This window comes from Fukomys damarensis, unplaced genomic scaffold (assembly GCF_012274545.1).
Source record: "Fukomys damarensis isolate Sample0158 unplaced genomic scaffold, DMR_v1.0_HiC HiC_scaffold_12, whole genome shotgun sequence".
In the NCBI taxonomy this organism is placed as follows: Eukaryota; Metazoa; Chordata; class Mammalia; order Rodentia; family Bathyergidae; genus Fukomys; species Fukomys damarensis.
Window position 1 is genome coordinate 45,015,996 of NW_022900924.1, and position 11,758 is coordinate 45,027,753.

An 11,758-nucleotide genomic window follows, 5' to 3' on the forward strand; every position below is an offset into this window, starting at 1 on the left:
CGAGCCCTGGGTGCGCGCGCAGCGGGTGGCCGCGGGCGAGGAGGGTGGGGCTCACAGCCTCTTCTGGGGTCTGTACATCCTGCTTGTAGTTGTCCAGGCCATCGTAACCGGGGTCATTATGTTTACTATGATCAAGATCGGCGCGCTCTTTCGGAAATTAATCAGGGAGTGGAGGGAGAGGGCCCTTGTTTGAGTGTCGGGAAACCTCGTCATCAACCAAAACGTGACCAGAGTATCATCGGGTGTGGCTGTCCGGAGACCTCCTGTGAGTGTCCACTTCACTTCCTGGAACTCAGTGCCACCTCATTTTACGAGCTTTTTTTCGTAGCAGCGAACGTGTGACAGGTGTTCATGAGAGTAATGATAAGCTTGGTGTCTGGTTTATTGTGCCTGTATCATGTCCTCGTTTATTCCAATTGAAAGCAGTTAAACCCTTGTTGCTTTAATTGGGTGTCACAGGCTGGGGAGATGACAGCTACGGGTTCCCTCTGGCTCCACCACTTACTAATTGCACTGCCTCTGGGCAGGACGCCTACACACCTTCTCCATGCCTGGCTTTCCTCATCCCTGAAAATGTTCCTGCCCCATGAGTCGCTGTGAACATCAGCGGCCACCAAGCATATAAAGGCTTAACCCAGTGCCCTGCATACAGCAAAGGGCCAATGGGGATGACCAAAGCCATTGTTATTGGCATCGGGATTTCTAAAGACGGCTCTGAGTTGGTGTTTCCTCTGTGTATAAAAGTAAGAGCAGACTTTCTCAAACTGGAGGTTCCATTCAGCTCAATCTGTTGTCACCCCGTGGGTGGTGTCAGCCCAGTGGATTCTCCAACAACATCCATTGGCCAGAGAGCAGAGACAGCCAGATCCTGGCATGAGTGTGTACTTCTCCTGTGACGTGTCAGGCTCCAGTCCACTGGGCAGGCCAAGTTGCAGTGCCTCCTCCTTGCTGAAGCCTCCACATGCCCCGCACTCACCCTGCCTAGTTTGTTTCCTTTTTTCTGGTGCTAGGGATTGAACTCAGGACTCGCACTTGCAAGGCAGGCACCGTGCCACTGAGCTAAACCTCCAGCCCTGTTTCCCAATTCTGCAACTAGCTGCAGATTAAAATCCAGCTGTTTCTGATGGAATACAGACTTGGTTCTAATCACTGTTACACTCAGGCAAGCTTCCCAGCTCTCTAAGCCTCTGTTTCCTCCCAGGTCCAGTGAGGATATAATAATGGTCCCACCCTGCTGCAAGGAGGAAATGAGAGAAACGAGATAGTGCACCTCAGAGAAAGTCTATGGCTGGGGCAGAAATTGCCTATTCTGGGGCTGGGGATTTAGCTCAGTGGTTCTGCTACCTGCCTTGCAAGCGCAAGGTCCTGAATTCAATCCCCAGTACCAAAAAAAAAAAAAAAAGCCTATTCTGGGCAGCTCCTTCAGAACACACCAGGCTCTGACGTTTCTCAGCACCTTGCAGGGGTTCATTCATTCAGCACACACTTGTCCGACCCTACTCTGTGCCACGCACTTTTCTAAGAGGGGAAAGCAGGGTGCACAGTTCCAGGGTTGTGCTGTGTCCCCTCCTGCTACGACCTCACCCCGCAGCTGCAGCCATTGCCTTCCGATGTTCAGAGAAGTAGGGGCAACTTCGCACGCCTGCCCTGGGTGTGTAAAATCTGTGTGCTTCACTGTGTTTGCTTCAGGTTGGTTGGTTGGTTTGTTTTTAAACAGAATAAAACACAGCAGATGACATTGACAGCTCCTGTGTATATGTGTTCCCTGATCCCATCCTTCTGGGTGTTTTTATGCTCTTACTGCCTGTGTCTACAACCCAGAGCGTGCCCAGGCTGTGCTCTGCACGCCTTCAAATTCTGCGTAAATGCTGCTATCTTGCTACAGCATTTTTTCACTTTTTCTGAGCTAAAATAATTTTCAGATTTAACTATGTGATGTGTTAGGCTCCAGTTTATTTTTTAAAAATAATTTTATTGCTGCATTTTAGGTATAGAATATGACATTGATCATTGGAAATTTGTACCTTTGCATAACATATCTTGGTCCGTATTTTTCCCCTTCTCCCTACCCTCCCTTCACCCCCTCTACCCCTCCCTATTTACAGACTTTGTTTCCATTTTTTCCTTTTCTCATGTTAATTCCATTCCCTTCTTTCTTTTCCCCTACCCGGCCTACTTCCACATTATCTGCTATACGTTTTGATCCTATTTACACTTTGTCTGTCACACCAGAGAAACTATTTGGTATGTACACGTGTGTTCTCTTTATTTCACCCGAGAGTATGGCCTCAATGTATCCATTTCCTGCAAATGTCTCTGATTTCTCATTCTTTACTGCTGAGTAGTACTCCATTTGCAAACACCGCATTTTCTTCTAGTTCATTTATTTTAAATAGCTATGTAGTATCTTTTATGTGAATGCATTGCAATTTATCTGTTCCTTTGTTGTTGGACGTTTATTTCTGTGGTTTTTCTTTCCTTTTTTATTCCCTTCCTCCATTCTTGTTAATGTCAACTTTTTAATTTTGGTCAATCTGATGGATATGAAATGGTATCTCATTTACATTTTACCTTGTATTTTCCTATTTCCCTGATAAGTAGTAAAGTTGAGATTGTTTTGTTTTAAAATGTCTAGTGAACATTCAGATTTCTTTTTCTGAGTATTACCTGTGCATGTAATGGGCCAATTTACTATGGGGTATTTTGTATTGAATTATAGGATCTATCTATCTATCTATCTATATATACACACACACACACACACACACACACACACAAACACACTTTTACAATTTATATACTTTGGAGTTATTTCCTAATTATGGCTTCTTGTTTCTCTCTCTCTTTTTTTTTTTTTTTGGTAACGGGGACAGAACTTGGGACCTTGTTCTTGGGAGGCAGGCGGCAGCACCACTGAGCTAGCTTCCCAGCCCTATTATTGCCTTTTTTGAATAGAAGTTTTCCTTTCTTTCTTTCTTTCTTTTTTTCTGGTCTGCATATCAGACTCAGGACCTCACACATGGTAGGCAAGCGCTACTATTAAAAGTTTCCCTTTTAATCTAATCGTATTAATCAATATAACAGTATGATTCATGCTCTTAAAAACTCTTAAGACAGGATCGGGGAGTTAGCTCAGTGGTTCTGCTGCCTGCTTCACAAGTGCAAGGACCTGAGTTTGATCCCAGGTACCAAAAAAAAAAAAAAAAAAAATTAAGACTTTCCTTTCTACTCCCCTTTCCCCACCAAGAAAGAGATTTCCTCCTATTTTTCACATCATAAAGGTACTCTCCTATGTTTTCTTCTAAAAGTGTTTTGGGTTTTTTGTTTTTTGTTTTGTTTTGTTTTGTTTTTTGTCCTGGGGATAGAATTTGGGACTTGGGCTTGTGAGGCAGGCAGCGGCACCGCTCAGCTAAATCCCCGGCTGTAAAAGTTTTATTTTTAATATTGAGATCCTTAGCCCACACAGAATTTGTTTTCATATAGGGTGTGGTGTCGGGAGCCAACTGGAATCTTTCTGAACGTATCACCCTGTTGTCCCAGACCACGAATTGCACAGATCCTTACCCCGCTCCCCCACCCACCGTTGATTTTCTTTCTTTCTTTCTTTCTTTCTCTCTCTGTCTCTTTCTTGGTACCGGGATCAAACTCAGAACCTGGCGAGGTAGGCTCAGTGCCACTGAGCTACGTCCCTGTCCCGCCCCAGCTGATTTCTTAATGCCACCTGGGAATTTATCGAGTTTCCCCAAAAGCCTGTGCTGGTTTCCGGCGTCTGTGCCGTGGTCTGTGTGTCCAGCTCTGTCACACCAGGGCCTTCGTGGTGGAACTTCCGTCACTTTTGCTACGGGCCTTCCCACCAACCCTCCCGTCTTGTTGCTTTATCACATTGTAGAGGCAACAAGTCCCGCTCCACTGAGAAACTCCGCCGGGACTGTGCCAGGAACGGCGCTGAGTTTATAAACTAATTCATGAAAGAATTTGCATTTTTAAAAAATACAATACTTAGGGTTCTTGCCATTAAACACAGCTTGCTTTTCACTCACTGTGGTCTTTTCTAATCTTTCAGAATTTTTCATAAAAATCTTGTACAGATTTTTGTGAGATTATTCCTAGCTGTTCTCTCTCTTTTTGACTTTTTGTCACTACTACAGATGATATATATTTCTTAAAAATAGTATTTAGTAATGTTTTTACCAGTATATAGGAGTGAAATTTATTTTTACACATTTATACCTTGCAATAATTTTAACCTTTGGCTGCTTCTTATTAAAACCTTACATCTGTTTTATTTATTTTACTATTTTAAACATTTTTATTGGCATTGGCTATATCCTTTACTATCATAAGAAATGGCAAAGAGCATCCTTAAAATCTTGACTGTAATAATAAATGTAACAATAAACAATAACATGATAAATGTTTTATCAGTAAGTGTGGCAGCCCTAGTTTGATAAGTGCTTATTAAAATCATGAATAAATATTAACATTTTTTTACTTTTGTCTTATCTATTAAGATGCTTATTTTCTCTCTCCTTCAATGTATTAAATAGGTAAATAAAACTATACATTTTGAAAAGCAAATTAACAATTGTGTTCCTGAAGTAAACTAAACCTCTTAAAAATATACTGCGGGATTCAGTTTGCAGATGTTTTGTTTAAAACTTTTAAGATCTGTTCATTAGTAACATTTACTTGTGAGTTTTTAAAAAATAACATCTGGTTTTGATATTAACCAAAGCCTCATGATCTGAGTGAGGGTGTCCTTCCTATAAAAAGCAGGATCAGCTTTTCCTTGGATAAACGTGCAACGCCTTTGGAAACCCTTCTTGGCCTGTTTTCTTAGTTGCGCTGTCCTGGCTGCCTCGATGACTAAATCGATTCAAAACATTGGCCTTTCATGGTCATTTTGACTTTGGGGAACGAGCCAGGAGTCACACGGTGCCGGACCTGGTGAAGGCGGGCGGGACGCGCTCCTGTTTTTCCCAGCCTGCCTTTCCATTGGATGGCGCTGGGCGGCGCTCACTGTAGTTCTGATCACACCTGGAAACACGCGGGAAAGAAGACTCCCAGAGCTGCTTCAGAAAGGCAAAGACGATGGGGTGAGCGTGTTTGAAGCAAGGTGGACAACTGGGGAAGGGGCGCTAATGGCCATGTACCTTTCAGTGAAATGAAATTTTAAAAAATGTAAAACGTTTGCTGCCTATTTTGATCACCCCTTGTTTTTGTCTTTTTGTTTGTTTGTTTTTGGTTTTGGTTTTTTGAGACAGGGCCTCACTATGTAGTTGAGACTGACCTGGAGCTCACTATGTAGCCCAGGCTGGTCTTGAACTCACAGCGATCCTCCTGCCTCAGCCTCCTGAGCGCTGGAATTACAGGCGTGCACCACCACACCCGGCTTGATCACCCCTTTTATATCAGTTTCCTCCTCCGCATAATCTTGCCCAAATCCTAGGGATTTAAAACAATGCAACTTGTCACCCCAGCTTCTGACAGTCAGTACTCAAGAAGCAGCACCGAGGGGTGGTTCCAGCTCTGGTCCCCATGAGGTTGTCATCCAAATGCTGGCTGCAGTGACAGTCACTGTCCTCCTCACTGACCTGGAGGATCTGCTCCCCAAACCTCCCTGCTGCAGGCTTGGCAGCCCGGGCGGCTGCAGACCTGTGTCTTCTCTAGTCTGTGTGTTGCTGCAAGAGGAGAAGAAAGAAGTTGGACTCACAGCTCTGGAGGTGCAAGCAGTGTGTGGTGTGGGCGTCCTCAGGCAGGCAGAAGGTGACCCGCGCTGTGTGGGGGCCTCATCACCATAGCTCGGTGTCAGGAGCCTCCACAGGAAAGGTAATTCTTTGTTTTTGTTCTTATTTTTAGTAACATTGATTTCCATCTTAATGGGATTCCGTGTGCTGTTTTCATCCATTCCTAGAGCCAGCGCCGAGTCCAAACACCCTCCCTCTGTCTCTGTCTCTCCCGCTCCTACTAGAACACTTCTGGTCCCAGTCATCGCTGTTCTATGTTTTCTATGTTCGGGGCACATCTTAAAGTTAAACGAGCAACAACACAAGAAAGCACGCTGACTTTTTTTTTTTGAGGCAGGGTCTCACTATGTCGTTCAGGCTGGACTGGAAGCCGCTCTGGAGCCCAGGCTGGACTTGAACTCCCCGTAATTCCTCCCTCAGCCTCCTGAGTACTGGGATTACAGTACAGGTTGTACCACCACGCTGGGCAAGTTCAGTGACTTGTGAAAAAGTTGAAACAAGCCAACGGGAGCCAGTGCCTGCTGTGGCATCCTGTGTCCACACAATTCCTTGTTCTTCCTTCATTTCTAGCAATTCCTGGGCCTCCTGGGCCTCGGTGTCCTGAACTGCTCGTTGCCGCTTCGCTGGCTCCCCGTTTCTGACGTCTGTGTGTTCCTGGCTTACGGCCCTTCAGCACAGCTGCTGCACAGGATCCCACGCCAGCTGCTAGTTTAGCTGGGGATGGAATTCTGATTGCATCTCCTGGGTGTGCAGGGCACTGGGCAGAACGTGCTGTGGTTACTGATGGAGACACCTGGCTTCGTGGTGGGAGTCTGCAGGGTCTTCTCTGTGTTCCGATTTCAACCTCGTGGGGCTCTTTATTCCTTCACACTGACGCAGGCCCTGCTGGAGACTTCATGTTCCTAGAGTTTGTGAAATTCTCAGATCATTTTTGTTTGTTTGTGTTTGTTTTTGTTTTTGAGACAGGGTCTCACTATGTAGTTGAGACTGACCTGGAACTCACTATGTGGCCCAGGCTGGTCTTGAACTCACAGCATCCTCCTGCCTCAGCCTCCCAAGTGCTGGGATGACAGGTGTGCGCCACCACACCCAGCTCTCAGATCATTTTTTTGTCTTCTCTTTTCATCTTTTTTTTTCTTCTCTCTCTTTTTTGTTTGTTTTTCTTTTATTGTTTTGTGGATATAGAGAGGTGTGGGGGCTATGTGAGACAGGGTCTTGCTATGTACCTTGGCTGCCCTTGAACTTGTGGCAACCCCCCTGCCTCAGTCTCCGGGGTGCTGAGATTGTAGGTGTACACCATCATACCTGGCTTCTCTCATTTATTTATTTTGTTTTGTTTCTTTGTTTTTCTATTTATTTTTGTTTTTTGTTTTTTGTTTGGTACCAGGGATCAAACTTGGGTCCTTGCACTTGCGAGGCAGGCAGCAGAAACACTGAACTAGATCCCCAGCCCTTCTCTCATCTTTTTAATATATCTTTTCTACTTTTGGGGAGACTCTTCAACTCTGTCTTACAACACTTATTTAAAATTTTAGATTCTGAAATCATATTTCTAATTATAGAATGAAAATAGACTCTTATTTTATTAATGCTATTTCTTTTTGAAATTGTCTTAGGATACTAGAGTTCAGCGTTCTTGAGTTTTCATAAGTTCCCTTTTACTCTGAATTATATCTTTTTCTTCCGGGATTTCTATGCTGTTATTTGTTGCTTATTTCTCTTAAATAAGAGTTTAATTTAATTTAATTGGGGGGGTTCTTTTTGGCATTTGAGACAGGGTCTCACTATGTAGTTTAGGCTGGCCTTGAATTCACTATGTAGCCCAGGCTGGCCTCTGGCCTCAAACTCACGGCAATCCTCCTGTCTCAGCCTACAGAGTGTTGGGATTCTAGGCGTGTACCATTACACCTGGCTCCTCAAGTTCATTTCTTAAGAAAGTTTTCTCAAGTAATCACCTCTAGGAATGGAGATCCTTTAATGTCTGCCCTTTTGATTAGAAAATTAGGAAAGTCCCAAGAAACAGTTGATAGTCAAAGACCCAAGTCAGGGAAGTGACCATATGGCCTAGGCTCAAGATAGAGGGTATTTAAACGGAGCAAAGATCTAATATTGTCATCTAGTAATGGAGGGTAAGATGCCAATCCTTGAGAAGACCCTTACATGGAAGGACTAGAATTGGACAAACTTGAGTAACGGAGCAAACGAAGATGTGTAGCTAAGGCTGAGCTGGTGTGGGCCCCTGAGCATCAAGGGTGTTGGAATGTGCCACCCTATTGATGGTCTCAGTACCTCAAAAATGAAGATGTATATTCAAGATGACAAGTAGTATAATGGTTTAAAAGGGACCAAACTATTTGTTAGCTGCAGTAAAATATAAAATGTGAACACATTGAAGACACTTAGTACTCCAGCTCTTGTTGTCTGATTGAATTGTTACACGCATACTTTGAATAAAGCTTGTTTTACCAGTTATCACGAGCTGACTGTCATCAAGGAAGTCGCTATGAGCCAGAGGTGTGCGGAAGGCTGCTTCTCAGGCCCGGGGCTCCTTGCACAACCCTTCTGTTTGTGTGTTTTCCTGGGGTGGAGGCGGAGGCACCTGCATCCAGCTTCCCAGTAACCCCCTGGCTCCGGTGCCCACGCCTCTCCCCGCCTGCCTGGACCAGGGTCCCCGACGAGGAGACGGTGGCTTCCTCTTCCCCCCGGCCGCCCCTTCCTCTTCTGTGTCCTGGATCTGCTAAGCCCCCCATCTGGGGCTGACCTGTCCCCCCATCTGTGACCCTCAATTCCTGTACCTCCACTCATGGGACCCCGGGGAGCAGCAGCAAGGGGTTGAATCTGAAAATCCCCCACTTCTCTGTGCAAGTGTCCAGCTCCGGACGAGTAGAGTCACCCGAACACCTCTGTCCCAGCCAGGCAATGCCAGGGCTCCTGCCCTGTGGCCTGCACCCCTCACTGGGCACCGGTGTGTCACAGCGTGGTCCATCAACACCATAGACAGACACCACAGTTCAGGGCCTGGGCCCCAGGGCAGGAGGCCGGTGCCTGGGGGAGGGGTGTTGGGGGGCAAAGAGCAGCCCGGCCAGGGCACCTGTGCCTCTCCCACCCATAGCTCTCTCCGGCGCTTGCTGGGTTTCTTGTCCAGTGCTTGCCCTGGGATTTCCAAAGCCACCTCAAGGGGCAGTTCAGGGTACCAGGGCTGCTGCCTTCAGTGGGTGTTTATCAAATATCGCACACCCTCCAGTGTCGTGAGGGCGACTTTCCCAGCCCGTCCAAGCACCGGGCATCCAGGCATGATCATCCCACTTTGGGGAGGAGAATGCTGAGGGCTGGACTCAGGGGCTCTGTGGCTATGGCCTGGGCTGACAGAGCCGTCACATAACCGGAAGTCTCCTGATTCCTGCTGGAGTAGATGGGCCAGCTGCCCAGTGGGGACCGACGGTCAGGGGCATCCTGAGCTGGGGTGCTAGTCCTTCAAGACAGAGGGGTCTCCCACAGAGCTGAAGTTATTTGTGGGGGCCATGGCTGATGAGAAGGAGAAAGAACAGGGACTAAAGAGACAGGAAGTTGGGGTAGGGGATCATAACTGTGATTCCAGCACTCGGGAGGCTGAGGCAGGAGGATCGCTGTGAGTTGGAGGCCAGTCTGAACTACATAGTGGGACCCTGTCTCAAAACACACACACCAAGAAACAAAACAACAAAAAAGAGGAATATGGAAGAAAAATGGATGGGAAGAGAGGTCGATGGGATGGGGTAGGGAAGTGGGAGAAAGGAAGTAGGGTCTAAGTGACAGTCACAAGTGGCAGCAAGTCAGCCCCATGCTAGCAGGATCCACCTAGAGCCCCTGTGGTGGGAATGGCAGAGTTGTCTCTCTGAAGACAAGGCGAAGGGTGGGAAGGTGCTTTGAAGTGTGGGGCGCCCTGGTCCCCGGCTTACTAGGAGGGCAGGGCGATGGCTGGGCGACGGTCACTTTCTCATCACCAGGACGGACAACTGACACCTACAATGTACAGGGAGGAGGGGGTGGTTGGGTTCGTGATTTCAGAGGGTTCAGTCCATGGCTGCCCGGCTGCAAGGTGGAAATGGCCTGGCAGAAGAGGGCAGCCACTCACCTGCGGGCAGTCAGGAGCAGAGAGTAGGAAGAGCCAGAGAGAGAGGGGTCCACCTCCGGAGCCACCCTGACAGCCCCCCACCCCTCAGACACTCAGCCACACCCTCGTCCATGGGTGAGCCTACTGCTGAGTACTGAATACTGAGTACTGAGTACTGGGGGTGATCCAGTCCCCTTCCAAAAGCCCACGCCTGGGGGACAGTTCAGACCGAAGCCGTAGCCCAGGGTGTAACCAGGACAGTGCACGAGGGGACCCGGGGACGACGACATCAACAGAACTTCAGGAGGGCAGGCATGCAGGGGAGAGCTGTGCCGTCCCTCCTCCCTCCGCAGTCCTCCCCCAACCTCCCACATACCCCACCTGCTGAGGTCCACCCAGCTCCAGCCCCTAGGAATTTAGGTTTTCACTGATGTCAGGAGAAAAAAGAAATAGGTCAGTCTCTTCCCCTCATGTTCCAGTTCAACTGCATCCTCAGCTGAAATTTTTTTTTCTTTTCTTGTTTCTTTTTTGAAACAAGGTCTCACTATGTAGTTCAGGCCCGGTTTGAACTCATTGTGTAGTCCAGGCTGGCCTCAAACTTGTGGGGATCCTCCTGCCTCAGCCTCCCGAGTGCTGGGATTATAGGTGTGCACCACCACGGCCTGCTCTCAGTTCAATTTTTTTTCCAGTTGATTTGCACAATGGGAACAGAGATGGCCCTGTGGGGTTCTGCGACTTCCCTGCATTGGGAATGGCATCTCTCTACTCAGCCTCCTGCCATCCTGTGAGCTGCCTGCCGGCTGGGCTCCTGCCCAGGCTGGAGACCACCCTGGCCTTCCTGTCCCGAGTCCCTGAGGTAAGAATGGGCCGAGCCGAGGAACAAGAGCAGGCGGGAAGGAGAGGCAGGTGTGGCGCACACGTGTCATCCCAGCACTTGGGAGGCTGAGGCAGGAGGGGTGCAGCAAGTCTGAGGCCAGCCTGGGCTCCACAGTGAGTTCAAGGCCGACTCAGACGGGGAAGATGTGACCGGAGCAGCAGGGGTGGCTGTCATATTCGGTTGCCTTGTGCGGTGCCCCCACTTTCTGGGTGGGAACACAGACCCTAGGAGGAAAGAGACTGCTAAGCCCTCGCATCTTCCCTGAACCTGTGCATTCACCTGCTGGCTTGGTGACGACCTCTTCCTGTCCCTTTTGGGGTTGCACAGGAACTGGGGGGCAGTGAAGAGCCAATGAGGGGACTGGAGGATGCGGGTCCTGGCCGAGCCCCTGCACCCCGTGTTCCTGGGGAGGAGACCGGGCCTCCCCGTGGTGACTCTCAGGAGCACACACAGCTCCGGATCCAGGCCGAGCCTTAATTAGGTGCGGTGACGCTGGCCGCGTGCGGCAGGACCGTGATGTTCGCTTAATCATTTCAAAGGCGGCTGCGTTTTTACTGCGGCATAAAATTTGGAAGTCTCATGGCAAAGCCTGCAATTAAATGTTACTTGAATAAATTGCTCCAGGCCAAAGAGAACTTTTCCCTTCGCTCTGCAGCCAGGCCCCCTCAGCCCCCACCTGCTAACTGTCTGAGGCCCCCCCAGGGAAAGCAGTTGGGGTGCTTTGAAGATCAGTGTCTCGGGGGACCTTTGGCTGCACTTGACGATCCCCAGGGCAGTGGGCCAGGGGAGCCGAGGTCCAGAACAGTGAAAGCAGTAAGAGCTCTGCGCACCCAGGCTGATTCCTAGGCTTTTCCCATAGGAAAAGGTCAAGTAGCGCAGCCCGCCCTGCATGCCAGGCCTCGCCGCCGTGCAGACCCCGTAAGATCAGCCTCACCGCAGCACCCTGCCCTGCCTGGGCCTCAGTCCCTCCCTAGAGCTCCTGGCCCATCCCCCATGGCTTTCAGAATCCCAGCCTCCTCCAAAGCCTTCCTCCACCTGCCC

At 48.6% G+C, this 11,758-nt stretch overlaps 1 protein-coding gene across 1 annotated transcript in view; it reads left to right on the forward strand.

Annotated features, from left to right (window-relative positions):
* Window positions 1–11,194, forward strand: part of LOC109118069 (platelet glycoprotein V-like) — a 12,354-nt gene extending 1,160 nt beyond the window's left edge. The window contains exons 2-3 of the mRNA XM_019207469.1: window positions 10,657–10,696; window positions 11,045–11,194. Coding sequence (XP_019063014.1) covers window positions 10,657–10,696; window positions 11,045–11,194 — 190 coding nt within the window. The remainder of the gene's footprint in view (window positions 1–10,656; window positions 10,697–11,044) is intronic.
* The last annotated feature ends 564 nt before the right edge of the window (window positions 11,195–11,758 follow it).